Raw genomic sequence first — 23023 nt, 5'->3', positions numbered from 1 at the left:
CGCAATGCATATATATTTCTGGTAAGTGTTGCCGCGCACACTCCGTCACTCGCGAATTCGCCGGCCCGCCAAATTTCTCGCGAATGCCCTAGTCTCGTTGTGCTCCTCGCCAATCTTTCCAACTTGAACTGGTCCAGTAGGTGCTTGCCACTTTTCCGTCCGCTGCATTATTCTTCAATTCCACAAAGCCACCTTGGAACCAGTTTTCGCACATGCATTAAACACAAGAAATCTTAATGACACCTTCCACTTAATGCTGGCTCTTCTTGTCCTCCACTTCCGTCTTTTTCTTGGTTCCGTGGCGCGCAGACCCCTTGATGCGAAGCTGACTCCAATCTGGAGCTGTTTCTCCATGGTAGCCATAGTCGAAAAACAACTCCTCCCCCTTGGCAATATCTTGCTGAGCCCAAATTGAAATGCGGTGCTCGCCGCCCACAGTCAGAACCTTGCCCTTGCACTTCTTGGCCACAGCAGAGTGATTCGCAAACTTGCTTTTGTTCCCTTTGCGAATTGCATCGACCACCGAGTCGTCATCAACGTCGAATAGAAAGCTGATCGTCATTTTATCGTAAATGCTGCCGCGACGTTCAGCTTCGTCCTGGGAAAGAAGCGCCCCGTGGTACTCGTAGATAAACTCGCCGCGCTTGATCGGCTCCAAGGCAAAGGCCCCCCAACCGTGAGTCGTAGAGTATGCGACGCCAATTTTCTTGTGCAGTCCACGCAAGATATTCACGTTACAACAGATACCTAACTCCAATGCGGACATGTTCTTGCGCTCCTCATCAAAGATCAGCGCCGCGACCTCGCTCGCACCGCAAGTGACGCACAAATCGGGGTTGCACTCGCGTGCAGCGACGAAACACGGACACGCTTTGGTTCTGCAGTTTCCGAGGCTGCACCTGCACCCTGGGAACCTGTGAATGGATAAAGCACAACGCTAGTTAGAAAACACAAGTTATAAGGAATCCTCACAAGAAATCGTAAAAACGAACCGGTTGGGGCAGTCGCGCGAGCACGAGCACGCCTTGTCGCAGGTATGATCACGTGTCATACAGGAGCATCCAGTCGTATCACATGCCCCTTCGTGGTTGCACGGTTCGTATTCGTGGTTCGCGCCCTTGTCCTTCAAGCGGTTGTTCCTGGTTCTGTTGAGGAGGATGCGGTTGTTGCTGCTGCGTGAAGTTCGAGCTCGCTTCCGGCCATTGCTCCCAGAACGCGCGTCGGGTGAAAGCGGCATGTCGTCCATTGAGCTCGTGCGATTCGGCTTCTTCTGCCTCTCTGATTCCAGAAATGCGCCGACTTCCTTGCACGTTGTCGAGTTAACCATGGAGGAAATGATGCACGGATTGTTACCGATGATAAACCGCAGCTTCCGAAGTAGCACGAGCTCGGTATCGCTCACGGATGCACACTTCAACTCATCGGGGACACTCTCCGTTCCTGCACCGCACTTGGTACTTTCATCCTTCCAGCATTCGCTCGAGCACTTCTCTTCAGCCTTGAGAGACTTCTTGACAATGGATGTCACCCGAGCGTAGTGAGAGTCATCAAGGTACTCAGACTCGTCAGCGACCTGGGGATACACTTGGACGCGTTGGGGTCGAGACTGCTTTCTTCTCGAGGGCCGCACAGCTTGCTTCGTCAGGCTTCGGCTAGCCAAAGTGCTGATTCTCGTCAATGCACGTGAAGATCGGCGAGCTTCATGCTGCTCTCCGGTAATCGTTACTTCCTCATCCGTGGCGGTCTCGTAGTAAACCTCGGTGGACCCGTGCTCCATAGTTACATCTTCATCCGCCTGCACTTCCTCACTGTGGCTGCGAGTCTCTTCGTGTTTAGAGTTCTCGTCAGCTGTGCAACTGCCGCTGTCCGGTGTGTCAACCGGAGGACTTGCTGTGGAGGTGGCGCTTTCAGGTGTCCGGTCCGATGCTTCTCTGTCGTCATCCTCCTGCTGCTGCTCCCGTTTTGTTTGGGCTGCAAGTGCAACGGCTGACAGATGCAATGGTGGGTTGGTCGGGTCAACTCGATGAGAGGGGAGCGGGTGTTGAATGCCATGTTCAAGACAATGATAATCGTAACACATTCGGCAGAACATATCACGATACGTCACCAGTAACTCCGTGTAGTCGTCAGTTGATCGCAGACCCAGACCGTATCCACGGTTAGCATGGCTTCTGGACAGATTCGAGTCGAAGTAGGTCGGTGGGGGTGAAAACCTTTCCTCCAAGGACTTCTCAGCATCCTTGACATCGCTTAGCGCCGGTTCCAAAGTCGCCACCTTCGCCAGGGGGAAGCTTGCTGGCTTGCTTGAGATCAACTCTTTCGCCTCTTTAATACGCCGAGCAGCAAGCCGTGTAGAGTCATCCAACTTCTTGATCTCGCTATAGTCCGAGTAAGCTTGACCAAAGCCCGGCACCTTTTTCAGCGCAGTAAACACTTTCTCGGAAGTGCCACATTCGCGGACAACAAGGCGCAGCAAGTATTCATTCACTTCACCGTCCAGGCCGGTCGAAAGATTCGAATCTTTGGGCGCAATAGCATCATACCATGCCACATCGATATCCCCGCCGTCATCATTGTCTCCAAAATACGGCATGTAGCGCAAAATAGGGTCGTCCTCTACGCGAACATTTTCTTTCAAGCCGATGTAGGCGGTGCATCTGCTCAGTGGCCGAATGCATGGAAGCTGGTTCACATCTTGCGGAAAGAGCTTTTCTTCGACAGATACAGCTTCGCCCCACACGTTAACGTATCCGACTGATAGCACCTGTGTCAGCCTTTCCTGCTTCATCTGGTTCAACAGAGATCGATCCAGTGTATCCACTTCAGCCAGACGCTTGTTCTCCACTAAGCAGCCATAAACATTGAGGTAAGTTATCGAGATAGCTGGCCATCACGAAACATAAAGTAAAAACTAACGTACGTCGTGCGTGCTGCCACTGCTCTCGAAGCATCTCTTGCGCCGCCAAGTATGTCCGAACCTTTGAGCGCGCTTCCGTAAGAATCGCAGTCGTCTTGCGCTGGTGGCATGCTCGAATTCTGGGCAGTTCGCGCTGAATGAGTTCTGTTACACGGGTGTCCATGTCTTCTTGGGTAACGACTTGTTCTGGCTCGTCAGATACCAGCACCGACGCAGAATTACCAAACCGCGGTAACAGTTTGCATTTGCTCCTCAAGTCACCGTCCACGTCTGTTTAAAATATAGCCACAACACGCATTCGAGTAAGAAGACGAGTAAAGTAGGCAGATAGGTTAACCTCATACGTACCATAGGTCAGGAGTGGCCGGTCAGACTCTGACTGGAACGGAAGCGCGACACTCGAATCCAGCGGGAGCAGGTTAGGCGGTGCTGTATCGAAACAAACATTTCGCCAAACTGTGCTGTGCATCACCGTATCCTTCGCAGTCCTCGGGCGTGCCAGCTTGTCCGAGAAAACACCAGCTTGAGCAGGAGGGGGGACCTGCGCCTCTGACTTTGTCGAGGACGGCCGAGTTTTGCTCTTTCCTGCTTTGGTCTTGGACTTGGAGCTCTTCTTGGATCCATTGGTCTTCTTGCCTTTAGTCGCCTTAGCGCTCTTGGCGTGCTGTGAAGCATGCTGAGCGGGGGACTTGTCATGGCTTTTAGTCTTGCTAGGCACATAATACTCGTCATCACTGATGTTTTCATCATCAGACTCGGAAAATGAATCGTCCACTGATGACGTGCGCTGGGAAGACGCTTTTGGCTTGTACTCCTCAGCTTCCTCTTCCTCGTCACCACTCGGCTCTGACGAAGACCATTTAGTCGCGTCGATGAGGTTGCCACTTTTCTGGGGTCCGAAAAATGAAAACGACGGCTTTGGCGCTGCTGGTTTCGACGCTGCAGGTTTAGATACCGACGACTTCGGCGCGGCTGGCTTAGGCACCGGCTGCTTCGCTGCTGGCTTTGATGCTGCAGGTTTAGATGCTGACGGCTTTGAAGCTGGCTTGGACACTGGCTGCTTTGCTGCTGGTTTCTTCTTGGGAGGTGCTGTCTGACCGGTTTTCTTACCATTCTCCTTACGCAGCCGGGCTAGTTCACGCTCTTGAGCTACCACATCTTTAAGAGACATGGATTTAGCGCGAGTATCCTCCTGAACTGACGACGACGACGATGAAGATGAAGACTCCTCGTCGGAACCGGGAAAATCGAAGTCGAACGGCGACGGCGACGCCGTTTTCTTCATCACCACGCTCTTGCTGCGCGAATGCGGAGAGCTGTGAGTTGCCGCCACCGCATCACTCGCCTTGCGTTTGGTACCCGCAGTAGTAGTTCGACGCGCGGTGTTATGAGGCGCCGACTTGCTTGCGCGATGCGCTATCGCCTGCAGTATCTCGAACTCCCGCTGCTGAGCCTGCAGCTCACTGAACGACATGGCGTCTGAGTACATCCGGCCGTCATTGCCCGCGAACTTGAGCTGCGTCTGCTCCTCTTGGGTGTAGTCGTCCGAGTCCGTCGTAGCGCTGGATTGACCCGCCGAGTTCTTCTTCTTCTTCTGCGATGCCGTCATCTTCTTCTTCTGCTTGCCACGCGGAGCAGACGACTCGCTGGCGTCGCTCTCGTCCTCCTGGGTGTCTGAAGGCTCCTCCTCGCTCGATGCAGACTGGTAGCTCAGCCCCTTGCGCGCTGCGGGCTCCGCAGCAAACGTGAACTTGGGAGACGCCACGCGCGCCTTCTTGGGCTGGCTGGGCTGGCCCGTGTCCGACTCGTCGGACGAGCTGACGAGCAGCGGGGCGCTGCGACGGCCGCTGGCCTCCGCCGTTGCCTCCTCGTCGCTCGAGTCGTCCAGCACGATCACGGAGCTCGGCGGACTCGGCATTAGCTGGGGTGGAGCGTGTCACAGTACGTTAGAACCAGTGTGATATTAGCGACGGTTACTGCGTGGTAAGCACCGCAGGACACGACCGGAGCTGCGGGGATCGCGGCAGGAACGGATTGCAAGCCGTGCGCCATGGTATGCGCGGCCGAAGAGCTTACCTTGGGGTCTCTCCTCCCTGCGCCGTTCGTTGGTTTCGCCGAAGATGACAAGTGAAAATGAAAATGCTAAATGAGGTGGGGATATGTTGTTTGAGGTGGTCTATCCTAAATTTTGTGGTTGGATTGGTCTCAACAGAGGGTGCCAACTGTTGAAAAAAAATGCAGCGATGCCGTCGTAGCAGGTATTTACTGACGGATCGAGCACTGAGCTGCAATGGTTGAATGTACTCCAGTGTGAAGCTCCCAGTTGGAGGATTGACTCGCGTTCATACTCAACCTAGTACATTGTATGTTGTTTAACCAAGAGGGGGTTGTCACCTGCGAGGTTTTCTCCTCCTCAATCCCATTATTTCCGTTGGCAAACAAGCTAGTGTTCCTCCGTTTTTCGTGTCTGGTCTTCTTCGGTCATCGACTCGATGTACCCGGAAGTACTACCGTCTTACTGGACAAGCCCTCAGGCGATCGAGATCAAACGATTGAAACCAGGAAAGCTTCCAGTTGCTGCTCGAGTGAATCTCCACACTGTGCAAGTCGAACTCCCAACGTAGAATACTCGCGTGTTGGAAGTTTTGTTTGCATAACTGGCTGCTAGTATGGTTGAACTTGAGTTGAGACCACTTTTGTACAATTGGAGATTGAGGCAGTCGTTAGCTCAAGGGAGCTGAAGACGCGCGAGCAGTGAAGAAGTCGACGGCCTACCGTTTTTTTCTCCTCGGTGTAATGTGTGCTGACCAGAGCTCGCAACGGGTACCCGAAAACCTGGTACCCGTCCGTCCATACCCGTCCGTTTGAGTTTCGGACGGGTACGGGTACCCGATTTAGTTTTGAAGCAGCCTCGGATCGGTTCGGGTATCCGAAGTTCGGGCCGAACCATGCAATAATTCCCATCCAGATTATTCAGGTATTGACCAGAGCCAACTAGCGAAGCACGTGCAGATCGAAGTGAAGACAATCGCAAGTTTATAGCCATCTTACCTTTGTAGTCTACTGAACAGCGCTCTGGCCACTTTTACCTGTGATATTGGGCTGTTTTCATACATGCACGCAGTGCCGTACTGTTCGACATATGACCGTACCGTTAGATCATCCATAACTGTGCGGTCACCTAAAGGGGGAAGGCTAGATCAAGGTAGATCTTAGCTTAGAAGCTTAACGTGAACGTATTATACTGCAAAATGGCATTTCGCATCATATCCTTGATGGACATGCCTACCCGCAACTTCGGACGGCGATATTTCGGGTATCCGAACGGATTCGGATCTACGGACGGGTCCGGGTACCCGAACTTCAGACAAGGCCCACATGGGCGGATTCGGGTACCCGGTGCCATCTGCCGAGCGGTCCGGGTAAGCCGGTGCATACTGTTTGCGACCTCTGGTGCTGACAGGGGCCCGGGTATTTCTGGCTGAATTGGTTTCGAAGCAGGGTAGCAGACAGCGATAATCTTGAATAAGTTCGCGGGGTGTCTCCGTCGACGACAAAAAATTGGACTGAAGAACGCACCGCAGATCTACCAGCGTCATGTCATGAGCGACAACTAGGTTGTCTCTCGTCCGGTACTTCGAAATACAAATCGCGTACACCGCATCAACGTCACAGGGAGCTCGCAAACGCGCGCGAACAGATAGTTGAAACAACGCTTCGATAAGTGAGGACCCACCTGCTTTGTGTATGTGAATCACGAGTAGCAACAGCACCAGTACTAGCATGGCAGAGCGTCAAACGCGCGCCTGTAGTTTTGGCGGTTAAAATCCGGCAAAAGTAAATATAACATTAGCTACCGCTAATTGAGGTTCCTACCTCAAATAAGACATGGATACGCTTTCATCGAGCATTACATCTGTCCATACTTTGTTCAATACTGCCACGACTGCAATTCGCAGTCTGCGAAGAACGAGAGCATGAACTGGGTAAGCTCTTCGCTGGAGCTCGCGGGCTCGCTGCTGGAGTCCGTGGACCAGCAAGCCGCGCTCACCCTCGCCGGTACGTCTCCTGCTCCGGTCCGTTCTATAGCGTATTGTCTCTTAATGCTAAACTCCTTTCCTGCAACGCGCCAGGGAAGGAGGAGGTCGAGGAGGAAGACGCGGGACTGTTGTCGACTGCGCGCGTGAGTCAGTCGTCTGACGGGAACGCGTCCAGTGCAGCGGAGATCGAAGAACCAGAGAGCTCGGCGACGGAGGAGGCTCCAGTGTCGACGGTACGCTGTCGTGGGATCTATGGGGTATCTACTGAGCAATGTGCTAAGTGTGTGACGGATGCACTTGGGTTACACTAGGACGGGGCATCGAGTAGCAGCTCCAGCCAAGCGAAGACTGCTGTTAACAACTATCCGAAAAGCACGCCACCACTGTCGGGGTCGGGGAACAAGCTCGCGGGCTTCGTGACCGCCATCTCCACGCAGCTGGAGAATGTGTCGACGGGCAGGGGCGGGGACCCGCCGCTAAGCAGCAATGGGTCGCAGTCCGCCTCCACAGAGGAAGAGTGCTCTCGACTGCAGAAGGAGCTGGCCCGCGTGAAGAACGAGCTGCGGTTAAAGGAGAAGCAGCTGAGCAGTACGCAGAAGAGCATGCAGATCTGCGAGGAAGAACTGGTCGCACTGGAGCAGGAGTGCAAGGAGAAGATCGCACAAGTGCAGCATGAGGTGCGTACGCTGCAATGGGTTTGATAGTCAGCGTCTTCCTCATATGATTTTAATACTTGATCAGATGTCAGTCGTACAACAAGACAAGAACTCAGATGAACAGAACTTCATCCAAGCGCTGGAAATGAAAGACAACCAGGCGCGTGCTATGAAAGCCGATCTAGACGCGCTAACCGAGGCAAGAGCGCAGTACACGGCGGAAATCGCTTCGCTGAAGGCTGAACTGGCGAAGGCCGTCGAGTCGAAAGACACGCTGTGGACCTCCGCTGCGTCAGCTAGCAACGAGTCGGAGCAGCTGATCGAGTCGCTCCGCTCCGAGCTGCAAGATACGCTGACGGCAATGAACAACTTGAAGCGCGAATACGCTGAGTCGAAGAACACGATGTTTTCTCGCCAGTCGCAGCTAGAGAGCACGAACACGGAGCTTGTGAACAACGTGGCCAATCTGGAGCGAGAACTCGCGAAGGCGAAGGAGGCGGCGTCGGCTGCCTCTCAAGCAGCGTCTGCTGGAGGGCCAAATGCCCATGCCATCTCAGGGCCAGCGCATTTTGGTACGAATACCAATTTTGCGTCCATGAACGACGACTACAGGCGGGTGCAACAGACACTGGTGCTTACGAAGAAGTCACTGCACGACGAGTCAAGGAAGAACGAGGTTCAGAAACAAGAGATCATTGCCTTGACAGAAGAAGTACGTCGGCTGAAGGAATCACTCGAGGTAGCACAGGCGAATTCTTCACAACAACTGGAGACCACGACTCGGGAGAATGAGCAGCTGAAAGAACAGGTGAAGCAGCTAACGTCTCACACCAGCGCGGCGGCGGCCGCTAACGGCGAGCTGCGCATCCAGCGTCTGACCAACCGGCTGATCGAGAAGCAGGAGACGATCGACTCTTTGCGTAGCCGCGTGACGACAATGGACGTTCGTCTACAGGACGTGCAGCTGCGGGCCCAGCGCGCCGAGGAGAAGCTGTCTAGGATGGAGCAAAACGGCGGCATTGACGACGTGGAAATGGCGACCCCCGTCGGAAAGTTCGGGCGGAACGGCATGCGGTCGCGGCCGAACCGCATGGCTCACATGATCTCACGCGTGGCCCCCGTGGTCGAGCGCAGCCATCGTGTCGTGACGGCTCTGGACGTGCTGGACCGCTGGCTGCTCTTCCTCGGGCGAGTGTTCGTGCAAGCCCCGTTCGCGCGCCTCGGCATGTTGTGCTACGTGGTGCTGATCCATTTCTGGGTCTTCATGATCCTGAGCTTCCACACGAGCCACCTGACCGAGGAGATGCAGCTCTCCACTGCTGCCGAGAACGCCGTCATCGAGCCGGGGGAGGACATGATCCCAGGAGGAGGAGGACACTAAACCAGAAGCTGTTTGTCATTGTCCGCAGAAGCACTTTCTGCCATAAGTATTTACTCTAGCAACAGCAGCTGAAGCTTGAAAGGCTCACTTCACTTCGACTAACCAAAACCAGGAAATGCGCCCGTATCACCGATCCGTGTACAGTCGTGGCACCAATCGCGTGACCGTTGTGATATGTATCCAGTCCAGCAGACCTCACTTCACTATTGAAGCATCCCTAACCCGCTCCAGCTATTTTCATCAAATGTGGCAGTAGCCGTCAAGCGGTATTCCTGTTGTCGTCATTCCGACACTCTCCACGAGTCAGCGACGCCGAGCGACATCGATTGCCCATGAGCCCCACGCCGGACGCGCCCGTGTCCACCGCCAGCGAGGGCGTCGCCAGCGCGAGCTCGGTGCGCGCGGAGTCGAGCGCGACGGACGCTGAGATCGCGTGGCTGCGGCGCTGCCTGCCCATCTTCGTGCAGCCGGACGTGGACATCAAGAACCGCAACGACCTGGTCAAGATCTTCTTCCGCTTCGAGCGCGACGACCAGTCGGGCCACCTGCTGTGCAAGCTCTGCATCGTGTTCGCGGGCGAGTCCAGCTACAACCGCGTGCAGGAGGAGATCGAGAACTCGCTGGCCACGCTGTGCTACCGCACCTTTAACCGGCGGACGTACAAGCGCACGGCCGACATCAACTACATGGAGTTCCGGTGCGCCTCCCCCTGCTACAGCGCTGCTCTATTTGCTGTTGCGATTGATTAATTTATTATTCTGACGCTTTCTGTCTTGCGGTAAATTGTGCAGGAATGTTGACCTGGACCCGAAGGCGGCAGTGCCCTGGGCCACCATCTACTCGCAGGACCACGGAGGCAAGCAGCAGTGGGCGCAGGGCGAGAAGAAGAACCTCGGCAACTGGTTCTCACTCATGCACCACTACCACGCCGAGGTCGCGTACGCGGACTGGAAGCTGCACCCGCAGACGCACCGACCGTACATTTACCTCAACACGTGCAACCACATGATCGGCGAGAAGGACAACAACCCGAAGCTCAGCAAGTTCAACTGGATTGACTACCCGTTCCAGCAAGGCGACGGAGACGATGCCTTCCGCTACGTCGTGGGCCACGTGCCTACCAAGTGCAACCTCTACTCGTACTTCTGCTTCTGGCGCGCACGCAACGGTGGCGGGTGGTGCGACCGCCACCCTGGAGGCAAGTCGGTCTCTCGAGACGGCAAGTCCATCTACGTGAAGTATCCATCCACCACCATGACAGGCGTGTAGCAAGGGGTAAAGCTTAGCTACCTGGCAGCACTCGCACGTCGTCAGCACGCGCGGGACACATAGTACACTATTGTAACGAAACAAGAAAAAAAGTAGATGCATTTTGCGCAAGTAGCACGCACTGCTACAGTCGAGAAACAGTCAAGGAACACTATCCTGCAGCTGGTGTCGGGGGCGCCGAGTCGTTTTGGGGCAGCTCCGTTTCGTCCTCGAGCTTGGCAGCCACGCTGCGTGCCATTTGCTGAGCTACCAGCTCGTTCTCAAGGGCAGAAGATGTCGAGGAGGACGTCGGGGACGTCATAGTGCTCGAATCGAAGCCCGTAGGACCAGTAAACTTGGTCGCATCCAGCTCGCGCACCTTCATCCACGTCGTCCACATCTCCTCAACGGAAATCGGAGCCTGCTCGAGTAGCCATCCCATTTGGCGTCGAGTAGCGTCCAGCACAGGCTGGAAACCCATTTGCGTCGCCCCCGAGTGCACCCAGTGCAGATCCAGGAGCATGAAAGCCATAGAATGCAGCTTGAAAAAGGCCTCAGGGTCGTCAAACACACGCCAGAATGGCGTGCGGCTCACCCGCTCAGCTACTCGCAGTTTCATCACGACAGCTGGCGAGGTGTCGCCGTGGGTCTCCACGGAGTGCAACACGAGCTTTGTGCAGACATCAGGCGCCTCGTCCAGCATGAGCAAATGCATCATCATGCGCATGACATTGATGCTCGCAACGGGGAACGGGTAGCGATTGCCACCAGCAAGCGCATTGCGCTCCATCATCGCGTGCGCCTTCTCCGGGTACTCCTCCACGAAGAAAACAAGGCATTCAAGCGCTAGGACACCACCGCCACGGAAGCCACCGAGCGGGTTATCCGTGTGAAACCCGCTGCACTTCCAGCGGGGTGACGCCAGCATCGCACTCACATCGATGCCACCCACTTCACTCTCGCTGTTGCTCGAAGCCGACAGCACTGAATCGCCTTCTTTAACCATTGACTCCTCAGGCACGAGCAGTGCATCCCAGAGCCGCTTGAGCAAGGCTACGTGGGCCTCGTTCGTCATATCCAGCGGCTCCTCCATGCGGAAGCGGAGCGTTTCCAGACGTCGAACCTTTTCACGCAACTTGGATCGGCGAGAGCTTAGCTCAGCGCGGAAGTCATGAAGGATCAGCTCTTGCTCCCTGAGCAGCATCGCGATCACTTGAACAGCTTCCTCGGCGTCGCGTGTTTTGTGGCGTACGTCTCGAGCGTCTGAGGGTAGACCGAGACTGTTTCCTGGGAAGGTGGACAAGTACTCGTCATCTGGCATTAAGCGTGAGCGGACCGAGCTCCGGTGTTGATACCCAACGGGGTACTTTCGGTAGCTTGCATCTTCAAACTCATGGAATCGTTCTGCGTGCCTTCCTCTCAGGAGAAGGGGAGCCAAGCAGTTCGCTATCGCGTACACGGTGAGTCCATTCTTCTCGGCGTGACGAGGCTGTAACGCGACTGACACCCAGTAGCAAAGCCGTTCAAGGAGAGGCTTGCAATACCATGGCAGATCATTGATCAGGACTACAAGAAGCGCCTTGCACTCCTCGTCGGTCATCCCACTACCGGGACGGCCAGCACAAACGAGGAACCTGTCCAGGCGCTCTTCCGTGAGGAGTGGGTCAGGCAACTCCCAAAGGTATTGGAGCAGAATTGCCACAACTTCGTGAGGATCCACTGCCATCTTCCGATGAAACCCGCCAAGCTCCTCGATTGTATCACGCAGCTCAATGACGTGATCGGCTTGCAGGTGAGCCTGGAACAAACCTGGCGAGTCCACGTGCTCGTAGAGGTAGCAAAAGCAGGCCTCAACCACATCGGGGAGACCCAACGCAGTCTCAAAGCGCGCCATGCCGCTCAGGAACGGGTTGCACAGCACATCCAGCAAGTCGCTGCCGAAGACGTCGTACTCCGGGTATCCGAGCTCCAGGAAGCGAAGTACCGCAGTGGCCGCATCCTCCATCTTCTGGGACTGAGCCGCTTGTCTGAGGGTTTCTGACAACGGGTTGCCACCTTTGCGGGTGTTGAACGCCAGTCGCAGTTCGTGATGTGACACCAGCTTCTCCGCGAGCAGCTCCGTCTCGTCGTCAACCTCGCAAAGGCGCACGCGACCACTCACCATATCCTCGGGGTCAATGAGCTTTGGCGCCTGCTTCTTGATCTTGAGGGCCTTCGGTCGAGGTAGCGGTCGCGAGAATGGGAGCGTCTCTGGAGCTAGATCGAGTCGCGGGTCGTCGATCAGGAACGCGAACGGCAACTCGTCCAGCCCCGAGAGGAGGTTCAGGAACATCTTGACCTCGTCACGCTGGCGAAAGAGGGCGAACTCGGTGTAGTACGACGCCAGGAGGTCAATATTGGTCTCCGACAGGACCATACTGAGACTAGACTGCAGCACGTGCGTGTTGAGCGCTTGGCGAACGAATGCTCGCGCCTTGCCTTCGTCCGTGTGCACGTTCGTGAGCCCATTAGCCGAGCGAACCGCTCCGACGAGACCTCGCACGTGTCGAGGCAGGTCTGCTTCGACGCTGGAGGTCACAACCTCGCACACTTTGCTGTTTGAGGACGAGGACGTCGCCCCTCTCGGAGCAGCGACGGCGGCGCGGTGCATGGCCTCCACCATTTGCTTCTGGCGGATGGCTTCCATCCGCGTGCACGTCCACTTGACGACGCCAAAGAACTTGACGGTGGCCACAGAGCCCGAGTCGTCTGCCTCGAGGAGACGCAGTCCATGCGAGATGCAGCGATCCAGCTGCGTGCACAGCAAGTTGACCACTGCCTGCTCGTCGTTCAGCAGCAGCTCCCGGGCGTCATCCGTGCTCTCCATCATAGCCGCCTTGGGGCTGTCATTGTTGTCGTCACTGGGCGAAGTCGACGTGTCCGCACCGTCGTCCATGGAGCTACTGCGACGAAGGGCGGTGCCGTTGCCGCCCTTCTTGGCGTCCATGAAGAGCTGCAGCCCGCGCACGGCGCTCTCCAGGTCCTCGAGGATGATGCCGCGTTGGCTCTTGGCCTGCAGCTGGCGCTTGGCGCGGTTGCGGCGGCGCAGTTGCTGCTCCTCCTCCGTCTCCTCCTCGGGCTCCCCGAGCACGAGGTTGCCCAGACGCGCGAAGAACTCCATCGTGGGGTGCCGGCCTCGAAGTCCTGATGCCTTTCACGCAGATCCAAAAGTGACTCAACTGCGACTCTTGAGGAAAAGATCCCTAGATTTACCGAAAGATCGCGCGACCGATGGAGGACAGGCGGTTCAACACGAGCGCAACTCGCTGGTGGGCACGGGCGTCGCCGACACAACGAGCATGGTGGCAGTGAATGTCCCCAGCTAACTTTTAATCTATGCATAGCGCTAGTCAAACTGCTGGCGCAGCGCCATCTCGGTCTCGGACTTCCAGCCGCGGAAGTCCGACCCGATGCCTGCCTGGCCCTTCACTCGCTGGTTCTTGACGCGCTCCTTGGCGTCCTTCTTCTCGCGCTTGGGCGGCTGCTCTCGACTCGCCACATCCGCCGGCCGCTTCCGCTCGCTCCTTCGCGTCTCTTGCTCTCGCTCTTGCTTGTGCGTTTGCTCCTCCTTCTCCTGCTCTCGACGCTGCGTCTCCTGCTCTTCCAGCAGATCGAAGGTCTTGACAGAGTCCGCCGACTTGGCGCTGGACTTGGGCGCGAGGTACGACGCGGTGGACGCCGACACGCTGGACAGCACACTGTCGGCTGATGGCAGCAGCTGGGTAGCGGCCTTCTTCACCTCTTGCTTCTGCTCATGCCGCGCCGTTAGACTCGTCACCTGCTCCTCAGCGTCGCTCTCGCCCTCGCTGCTGTCGCTGCTCGCATAGTCGTCGCCGAGCAGGAAGGACATTTCCGCAATTTCAGCCAATACAATACACTACTGAAGACGAAACAGGATGGCGGACACTGAGACGAAGGCGTGGCTCAAGACGGAGCTGGTGAGCGCTCTGGGCTTCGCGGAGGTGGACGAGATCGTGGCCTACATCACCAGCACCTTCCGCTCCAAGCAGGAGGCGTCCAGCTACCTCGTCGAGCTGCTGGGCATCCCCGCCGCGCGCGCGGAGCATATCGGCACGCGGCTGTTCGCCCCGGCGCCGCCGCCGGCTGCCCCCAAGGAGACGGAGGGGCTGGTGCCTCGCCCCACAGCCGTGAACTCGCGCTTTAAGCCCAGCAAGAAGGGCAAGAAGGCGGCGGCGCTGTTGAACAACGCGCTTATCATCAACTGCCTGCGTTGCGGCCGCATTGAGTACAATGGCGGGCGCCGCTGCGCCTTCTGCGACTCGGAGCTGCACTACGAGGCGGACGCGGCGACAGCAGACCACGCCGCGCAGCAGCACATGGAGGAGCTGGTGCGGCTCGACGAAACCGGCGCCCAGCGCACGCGCGTTCTTGACGCCGAGCAGTACTTCTACGACGAGGAGCAGGTGGGCCAGCGCCGCGAGGAGGAGGGCGACGACACTGGCAGCAGTAGCAGCAGTGCAAGACGCCCGATCACGATGGCGCTGGACCTGGAGAACCGGCAGTTCGTGGACGTCAAGATCGCGCGCAACGAGCAGCTCGCCAAGGACGCTCGCGAGCTCGTGGACGGCGTCCAGCGCAAGATGAGCAAGGGCAAGCGCGGCAAGGGCGGTCAGCAGCAGACGGAGATGCCGCCGCGCTCGGGCGGCATCCGCGAGGCGCTCGTGGTCGTGGACGACTCGTACAGCCTCGTGTTCGTGTAGGTGGAGCTTAATAATTCACGCCAATAATTAGCCCAACAACCTCGCGAGCGCTGGGGCTTGTGCGCCCCTGAAAATTACGCCCAAACTTTCGTGTGCCGCCCAGGCCGGCCAGGCGACTGAAACGAGCCGAGGCGAGGCGCTTCTTGCCTACAAAGGTGCCCGGAGGGAGACTTGCCGCAAGTCTCCGATCATCTTGGTCAGCACGCGGCTTGGCGGTGCTGCAGCGCGGCGCTCGACAAAAATCGCGCAGCAACGTACGCACTTGAGTTGTCGCAGGACTGTAACTACGGGTGGCCGAGATGGGCCCGAGTATGCGGTTTGCGCTGCGAGAGGCCGCGGCGGAAGCTGGCGCGGCAGCAGCAACACTTCCAGATTTGCCTCCTGCAGTGCACGGCCCCGCCCCGCGACTCTAGGCCCCAGCGGCCGCCGATTCCTGCCATGTCGACGACGGTGAGCGCGGCCAAGGGCCCGAATGCGCTGCAGCGCCGGGTGGCCGAGTCTGCGAGCCAGAGCACGGCGCCTGCCAACCCGCTCTGGGACTTCTACGCCTGCGGACTCGTGGACGAGAACGACGACTGCTCCGAGGGCGAAGACACGGAAGACGAGCTGGAGACCCAGGACTACATCCTGTTCCAGCGCCAACGCGCCCAGGCGCGTCTCGCCAACGCGCACCAGCGTGAAGCCCGCGTCCTGCGCGCCGCCAAGCACTGATAGACCAAGTGCGATCGGTCATGGCGATCGCCGCCGCCACCACCAACACCTTCCCAGCTAGCGTGCCTCCCCATGCGTAATGTTTCAAGAGCTGTAGAATACGATTGATAAATAGATAAATGGGAACAACGCGTTTGTTGAGGGCGTTGTTGGCATGCTCCGCATGCTTGTTGTTGCCGCTGGGCGCTCTCGACTGCAGCCTTGCCGAGTTGTGCCAGCATCGCCGGTCGCTGGGTTGACATCACATGTTCAACGTGGTCTTGGTTGACACAACATGCTAGTGCCAATGTTGAGTCTACATACTGCACCCTTGCTACATGTACACCGCTGAGGCGCTGACTAGCGTGTGTCCAGCCACGAGCACTGACGTCTATCCCGGAACTTCAGCTTCCGACATATCGTTTCGCTGACTGCACTCGTCGACTCGTCGGCGACGCGAGCGAGCGACGCTCGCCGAGCGCGTGCAGCAAAGCGAATTCTACGGCCCCGAAGAATTTTTCAGGGGAGCGACGATGCTGTCTCAGAGCGAACTCCTGCATCGCGGCCGTCGCGGCGAACGTGACACGAACGCTGGTCGTAATGGAGGCGGCCGTTCGAGTGGCGGATCTCGTACACAAGAAGTTTACACGCTGTAAGGATGCATCGGTGCGCTAACGCTAACGAGGCAGCACGCTCAATGTGCGTTTCACTTGGCTCCGGTGCTCGAGCCTCGAGTCGTCCGGCCACACAAATGCCTGTCGACGAACGGCGGCAGTATGTGTACATGTACTGTACAGTAAAGGCTGGAAGGGTGGACCAGATGGCTACATTACTCGCGGCCGTTTCCCCGTTGATGCTGAAGTTGACTGCGATTGGCTGTGATTGGATCCCAATGAATCAGAAACAGATGGACCCACGAGCTCGAGTTGAGCCCTCCCCGGGGGTCATTGTTCTCGCCCCCCGCCCGCGCGCCCTGCTCCGCCATGACCGCCACCGCCAAGTCGCGCGTCCATTCCAGCTCCACCGGCTACGGGGCCGTGGACTCGCCGCCGTCGTCGCCGCTGCTTCCGACCAGGCCGCGCCGCGACTCGACCGAGTACCTGTTCAAGTTCCTCGTGCTGACGCAGGTGTTCATGTACCTGGAGGCGGGCGCCGTGCCGTCGCTGCTGCAGCAGTTCACGCTCACGTTCCGACTAAGTCCGCAAGAGCAAGGGCTGCTGGGCGCCATTGTGTACATCTCCATCTCGCTGGCCTCCCCCTGGTGCAGCACGCTCTTCCGCCGCTTCGACCCGCGCCAACTGCTCGGCGTCTCGCTTGTGGTCAACAACCTCGCGGTGCTGGGCCTCGCTTGCGCGCCGACTACGGCCTGGTACTCCAAGTCGCTGCTGATCTTGCTGCGCGGCTTCGTCGGGTTGACTCAAGCCTTCAGCTGCGTGTACTCGCCGCTATGGGTGCACGACTACGCGCCCAAGGCGAAGCGCGGTACCTGGATGAGCTATCTACAAGGCGCTGTGCCCGTCGGCATTACGCTAGGCTACTTTGCGGGCTCGGTTACGATCTGGCTGGCGTCAGAAGGACCCGAGGCGGCCGCGACCTCATTGCAAGGTGTGGTGACCGCTTTGTCAAAGGCAGCGCTGGGGATCAATGCGAACTCCGATCTCGTAGACGGCGCCGACGAAGCCTCGATGAGGCTTTGCCACGGAATCTACTGCTGGCGCTGGCCGTTCCTCACCCAGTTTGCACTGATCATGCCGCTGTCAATCCTGATCTTCTTCGTTCCGCGGGAACACATTCGACTACGCGCCACTCGTCGCCGCTCCATCGTCATTGTGGACGCAGATGAGGATGAAGATACCAGCGTCGAGCAGAGCATGCCAACTACGAATGATGATGAAATTGTTCTGATGGGGCCCCCAGGGGACAGCAGTGTGTCGGACGGCTACAGCTTGCGATCGTTGAAATCGCACGAGTTGGAGGAGAGCAACTCCAGGTGGAGCAATCTCTGGCTGTTGCTGCAGCACAAGGTGTACGTGTTTATTGTCATGGGGCTGTCGGGGCTCTTCTTCGTGGTTGCGGGCGTTCAGTTCTGGACGACGTTGTATTTGGAGACCAACACGGAGGACTCGATGTACGAGATTCATCTCTCGTATCTACTTGTAAGCGGCACTGGTCCGATCATGGGCGTGTTCTTTGGCGGCTGGCTCATCGATCAGTTCGGCGGGTACTCGGGCCCGTACCACCAAATGCAAGCTCTGCGTGTGTGTATGGTGCTGGGTGGTGCTGGTTGCCTGGCCGCGTTGCCAGTGTCGTACGTGCATAACACGTTCTACATCGCGGTGTTCCTGTGGCTCATGCTCTTCTGCGGAGGCAGCATCCTTCCAGCCTGCTCAGGAATTGTGATTTCAGCCGCGCCACCACGGCTGCGCCCGCTGGCCTCGTCGGTGGCGTACGCGAGCTACAATCTGTTCGGGTACGCGGCATCTAACTATGTCCCCGGCCTGATCATGAATTTTATCATCGACCCAAGTGCAGACGCAGATGCGGATACCAGCGGTCTCGGAAGTGTTGGATCATGCAACGCTGCCTGCACGTACCGTATCGGCTTCCGCATCGTGCTGCTTTGGAGTGTTTGGGCTTTCTTCTGCCTCACGTGCGGTGCTATCGAATCGGGTCGAAACTATAGGGCGACCATTACCGGGCACTACAACGGAAAGCAACAGACAACGGCAACGGCGACCTCGCATCAACCAGTGTTTAAGAGCGTCGTGTAAGCAATGCATGTGGCACCTATAGTATTCTAATGCAGATAGATCAAATGCGGCTCTTTGAGGAGATGAATAACGTATGCGAACGGTATCGTGTTTGTGTTTACTTCACGGTTGAGCTGCTTGTCATCATTTGCTTCAGGCGGGGAGCCTTACGCAGCAGTGCGTTCAGCATTGTCCCCACGAAGAAGGCCACCACTGTCGAAGTCATCGTGATAACATTGTACGGCATACTGAAATCGGGCGTTGGCAGCGGCACAAGTAGTGGTTCTGTGAACAGTGTTGTACTGAAGTCAGGATCCTCGCCACATACCGCCGCTTCCTGAGCACCAGACAGCAGATCGAATGTAGCAACACCCGAGGCAACGTCAAAGCCACGATTGGCATCAGGCGGATGCTCCGATAAGCGCAGGAATGCCTTTTCCATCTGGAGCGAGAACACCAACGTTGTGTTCGCAGGCAGGAACACTTCAAGACGCAACTGGTTGGGACGGCCACGCAACTCAGCTGGCACAAAGTTGAACGATTGAATCAGCTCCTGCGCCTTCTGCTCACTGCCACCGGCGGCCGCGCGAAACGTGTGGAAGTATACGCGCAGAAACCACGGGATGACGTCGTGGTAGGTAACACGCATGCCACAAGTAGGGTGGTTGTTCTTGAGCTGCACTGCGAATCCGCCACTCACCTGGCCGTAGCCAGTGACGAAACGATGAGCCGACACCATATCTTCTTGGGCCTTGTAACTGCTTTTGGAGGAGGCTTTCTCAGCTGCAGCTTTCCAGTCGTCGAACCACGGAGTAGTAAGCGACACAGGTTCCACACGAAGGTCAGTGGTCGCAATACCCGATGCCTTCATGTCTTCCGTGTGAATTACGCTTTCTTCAGCAAGCGGGCACGCACTGATATCCGCGGGTTGCTCGTTCGCAAAAAACAAGGAGCCCAGACTCCAGCGCGCCTTGTTGTGCTTACTGGGGCTCTGCACCGTTGTCAAGTGTTGCTGAAGCGACCACGTGCCGTCCTGAGATCTCGCCGCAAACAGCGATAGCGACAGGTACTCCCCCGACAGCGCGTTAATAGGGTCAATAAGAGCCCCAAGGCCAGACACCGCTCGACACGGCAGCATTTTGAGCCAGGGCGTCAAGTTTTCAGTGCAGAGTTCCTCACGCGCCAATGACCCGTGCAGGAACACGAGCGCAGGGTCAGTGTTTGTCGAAGGGAAGGCGCCCAACTCCTGCGGTGATGAACCTGGTAGTGGCTCCGTGACGACCGTCTCATCCATCTGGTTCAATGAGGCGGAGAAGATGCCGCCCAGCTCCGACGTGATCCCTCGCCAGCGCTGCTGGATGTCCGCGTCGCCTCGAAGCGCCACCTGCAGCCGCGTGCCGAAGGGCGCGTGGGAGAGCCCGGACCGGTTGAAGATTTGCGCTGAGCCGTAGCGCCAATCCGCGTATCTGCCGACGGAGAAGGTGAGGTGCAACGACTCGGCGTCGTGTTTCTCGAGGATCTGGCGGAACACGTTGGGGAAGAGCGACGCTGCGGCGCGGCCAGAGTCCTCGTCCACTGAGAAATCGAAGCGGCCTAGAACCTGGTTGATGGCAGGGAGGGGACGCAACGCCAACTGCTCGGTGAACGCTGCGAGGGCTCCATGAAGCATGGAGAGCAGCAGAAGCAGCGCGACGAGCGGCGTCTTCATGTTGGCTTGCTGATGTGTTGTGGAGTCCTGAAAAATTAAGCATACTATCCGGGTTCTGGATTTCATACGGTTTTCGGCAAAAAACCATCCGAGTCGGTAAAATAAAGATACATTATATATTTTTGAAAGGAAAATATATCGTACACCACCGAATAGTACGCCCATCAAATATTACTTGTATTTGAGACGACGGCAAACAAAAAATTACTTATAAACCTAAGTACGAATCGCGATTTAGGCACACCATTCGAAAGAGGGCTATCTTAGCTTTCGTTTGAGCTATTCCACAGCCAGATTGATCTACATGAAGCTGAGAACGAAGCGGGAGAAAAAATAACTCAATTTTTTGCGTCGCGATCTCAATTTTTTATTTGCGTTTATAGGGTAAAAATACGCGAGGAATCCAGTGGTGGTTTTAGATTTATCTAAAAACAAGTATAACATAGCTAAAATAACATTTTTTTCGGATCCAGTACAAATCACGGGGTATATTTTTGAATATTTTCCCGAAATTTGGATCAAGTCACTAAGTAATATTTTGATTCACCAGTGGACATAGGTAATAAAATGATGCACTACACGCTCTCGCCTACTCATCATCAGCTTCAGGCGTCGCTGAAGACTTGCGCTTCTTGGAGTTAGCAAAAGCTTTCTTGCTGGGTGCTGCTCTCTTCTTTTGGGCAGCCATTCCACGTCCTTCTTGGTTCTTCTTGGCGGCCGCTGCCATTGCAGCACGATGCGTTAAGCGAGCTTGCTTCTTCGTTTTAGCTGCAGCTCCTTCATCCTCACTTGGCTTCGCGTACAACGGGTCGTTCTGGAACTCGTCCGGGACATACGGCCTAATGGACTTGTACATCTGCTTTTTCTTTCTCGGCATTGATAGGTGGGGTGGCAGGATTTCAATGTGGTATGTCATGATTCGTGCCACCTTCTCCTTTGCCGTCAAAATGCCATCGATGTTTCGACGTAAGTCCTGCTCCTCTGCATCCGAATTTGGGCCCTTCTTGCACGCCACAACACCCGGCTTGGAACCGTCAATCGAAAAGATCTGGTACTGCTGCATACGATGGAGCCACTTGTACAACTCAGTCAGCACTGGTTTGCACGACTTGAAGAGCTTGCTGCCCCATGGAACATGCACAGTCACGGAGTTTGCCGCAGCTGCGTTGACTGCATCAATAACGTGCTGCATCGTCCAGCACTCAGCGGATTTCGAATGTGGCCAAAGCCACGGTCACACGAATTCTTCGTATGCCCCTTTACGAAAAATTTGAAGTCCACATGCTCGAAAATGCCCATGTCCACAAGGGTCAGCAATAACTTGATCACGTAGTTGTTCTTGTTCTGGCCCGAGCAGTTGTCGGAGTACTCAGTCAGCTTGGTTTTGCCAGACGGCACGAGCTTTGTCTCGATAAAATGGGCCAGCATTGAGTTGAGTTGGTCGCTGCCCTTGCTGCTGGTGCTCTCATCGTAGATGTAGTTCGTCTGCACACCGTCGTTCTCGTAGTAAAAACCGAAGCATCTCACTGACAGCAGAGAGCTAAAATACCATTGGGATGGCGTGTTGGCTACGGTGGGGATAGTCAGGTTCTGCGAGTAGTCCATGCCAATGACTGCGTGGCCGCTCGAGCAGAAAGTCTTGTCACACTTGTATTCGAGCCTGTAAGTAATTTAAATTGTTACCAAACTCCATGTTAAATATACCAAGTAAATCAACATGTTGCTTACGTCCCCATACAAAACTTACCGCATGAGCCGAGCCGATTCAGTATGGCGGCTGAGTGCCTCCGTCTTGTCAGCCGTGACGCCTCCGCGCATTCCGTGGTAAATAGCGCATACATCACATACCTTGCTTCGGGGGGGGGTCGGATCCGAATCGTAGGGCAGTGTAGCGTCAGCAGCTTCCGCATCGTGGCTCTTGCGGGTTCACGCACCCTAAGCTCAGACTCCACAAACTTGTGCATTTCATCCCAAATTGCCTCCCAGGTAAAGTGTGCCAGGAGCAGCGTGTACTTGTCGCTGCTGTAGTATTTCTGGACGCTCCCGTCGATTTTCTTTTGCATACGGACGCACACAGGGACGACCTCGCCAACCTCCTCCGCAAAGCTGGTGAACCACTTGACCAACCAGACCACGTCCACTTGCGACGCGTTTTTGTTGAATTTGTTTCCGTGGTCCTTCATGGCCATGTTGCCATCGCGGATTCTTCTTTTGTAGCGCTGTAGAGTCATGAGTACGACACCGTAGCAGCGAGCGAAGATGGGGCGGCACACTTGCCCAACAAAAGGAAGATAGTAGTTGAATCGTTCACGGTTGCCGCTTCCTCGCTTGCGGTCGACTGGCACTTGCATGAGCACAGCCAGGAGAGTATACAGGCTGGTATTCTTCTCCGGCTTCGACATCTGCGGCAGCGAGCACAGTAGAGACTCCAACTCCTTGGCCCTGCCGTGCACGCAGCGGTTCTCGCACGGGTCCCACTGGATTATCTCCGTGACTTGGGCGTTGAGGTCGGTGTCGAACAAAAAGTTACTTAAGTCCTCCTCCGATTCCTCGGTGCTGGCGCCTCAGCCGTCAACGCCTCTTCATCGTCGTCGTCGCCGCTTGACGTCTGGGAGAAGTCATCGTCGCCACTATCATCAAGCTCTCTGCTCGGGCTGGGCTCAGGATCCGCACTCCCACCGCCGATCATGGTCTTCACACGGAGAGTCACTGGCTCCGTCACCGCTGCCGCAGACAGCAGCAGTACGGTCGGCATGGTCACGGGGCGCTGCTGCTCACCTGCTTCACCTTGACTGGGAGCGGGAGGTGTAGCGCCAGCGAGTGGCGGCGGCGGCGGGGGCGAGGCGGCGGGCTTCTGTGTCTGCATCGTTGTT

At 56.5% G+C, this 23023-nt stretch overlaps 8 protein-coding genes across 8 annotated transcripts; 4 read left to right on the top strand and 4 right to left on the bottom strand.

The window, feature by feature from the left end:
• Window positions 1-250: 250 nt before the first annotated feature.
• Window positions 251-4835, bottom strand: PHYSODRAFT_487397 (hypothetical protein; the record flags this gene model as incomplete). The annotated part of the gene is made up of 5 exons (XM_009523381.1): window positions 251-914; window positions 993-2844; window positions 2921-3187; window positions 3266-3893; window positions 3972-4835. 5 exons carry the CDS (start codon window positions 4833-4835, stop codon window positions 251-253), a joined length of 4275 nt encoding a protein of 1424 aa, XP_009521676.1.
• A 2059-nt stretch (window positions 4836-6894) lies between these two features.
• On the top strand, window positions 6895-8994 carry PHYSODRAFT_297683 (hypothetical protein; the record flags this gene model as incomplete). Its single annotated transcript, XM_009523380.1, has 4 exons — window positions 6895-6976; window positions 7051-7100; window positions 7269-7634; window positions 7699-8994. 4 exons carry the CDS (start codon window positions 6895-6897, stop codon window positions 8992-8994), a joined length of 1794 nt encoding a protein of 597 aa, XP_009521675.1.
• A 332-nt stretch (window positions 8995-9326) lies between these two features.
• Window positions 9327-10263, top strand: PHYSODRAFT_478922 (hypothetical protein; the record flags this gene model as incomplete). Its single annotated transcript, XM_009523379.1, has 2 exons — window positions 9327-9691; window positions 9786-10263. 2 exons carry the CDS (start codon window positions 9327-9329, stop codon window positions 10261-10263), a joined length of 843 nt encoding a protein of 280 aa, XP_009521674.1.
• Window positions 10264-10523: 260 nt separating this feature from the next.
• On the bottom strand, window positions 10524-14131 carry PHYSODRAFT_258645 (hypothetical protein; the record flags this gene model as incomplete). Its single annotated transcript, XM_009523378.1, has 5 exons — window positions 10524-10568; window positions 10622-11522; window positions 11598-12836; window positions 12939-13286; window positions 13638-14131. The coding sequence occupies 5 exons, from the start codon at window positions 14129-14131 to the stop codon at window positions 10524-10526; spliced, it is 3027 nt and encodes a 1008-aa protein (XP_009521673.1).
• Window positions 14132-14177: 46 nt separating this feature from the next.
• On the top strand, window positions 14178-15840 carry PHYSODRAFT_345158 (hypothetical protein; the record flags this gene model as incomplete). The annotated part of the gene is made up of 3 exons (XM_009523377.1): window positions 14178-14998; window positions 15227-15256; window positions 15335-15840. The coding sequence occupies 3 exons, from the start codon at window positions 14178-14180 to the stop codon at window positions 15711-15713; spliced, it is 1230 nt and encodes a 409-aa protein (XP_009521672.1). The 3' UTR covers window positions 15714-15840.
• An 835-nt stretch (window positions 15841-16675) lies between these two features.
• PHYSODRAFT_555949 (hypothetical protein) lies at window positions 16676-18481 on the top strand (the record flags this gene model as incomplete). The annotated part of the gene is made up of 2 exons (XM_009523376.1): window positions 16676-17551; window positions 17663-18481. The coding sequence occupies 2 exons, from the start codon at window positions 16676-16678 to the stop codon at window positions 18461-18463; spliced, it is 1677 nt and encodes a 558-aa protein (XP_009521671.1). The 3' UTR covers window positions 18464-18481.
• A 79-nt stretch (window positions 18482-18560) lies between these two features.
• PHYSODRAFT_350316 (hypothetical protein) lies at window positions 18561-20162 on the bottom strand (the record flags this gene model as incomplete). The annotated part of the gene is made up of 1 exon (XM_009523375.1): window positions 18561-20162. Exon 1 carries the CDS (start codon window positions 20148-20150, stop codon window positions 18561-18563), a length of 1590 nt encoding a protein of 529 aa, XP_009521670.1. The 5' UTR covers window positions 20151-20162.
• A 577-nt stretch (window positions 20163-20739) lies between these two features.
• Window positions 20740-23016, bottom strand: PHYSODRAFT_327292 (hypothetical protein; the record flags this gene model as incomplete). Its single annotated transcript, XM_009523374.1, has 6 exons — window positions 20740-21336; window positions 21414-21650; window positions 21723-21810; window positions 21898-21998; window positions 22085-22706; window positions 22727-23016. 6 exons carry the CDS (start codon window positions 23014-23016, stop codon window positions 20740-20742), a joined length of 1935 nt encoding a protein of 644 aa, XP_009521669.1.
• Between the last annotated feature and the right edge of the window lie 7 nt (window positions 23017-23023).

This window comes from Phytophthora sojae, assembly GCF_000149755.1.
Source record: "Phytophthora sojae unplaced genomic scaffold PHYSOscaffold_2, whole genome shotgun sequence".
NCBI lineage: Eukaryota > Oomycota > Peronosporomycetes > Peronosporales > Peronosporaceae > Phytophthora > Phytophthora sojae.
Note: the sequence above shows the minus strand (reverse complement) of the source record. Positions and strands in the feature narration are given on the sequence as shown.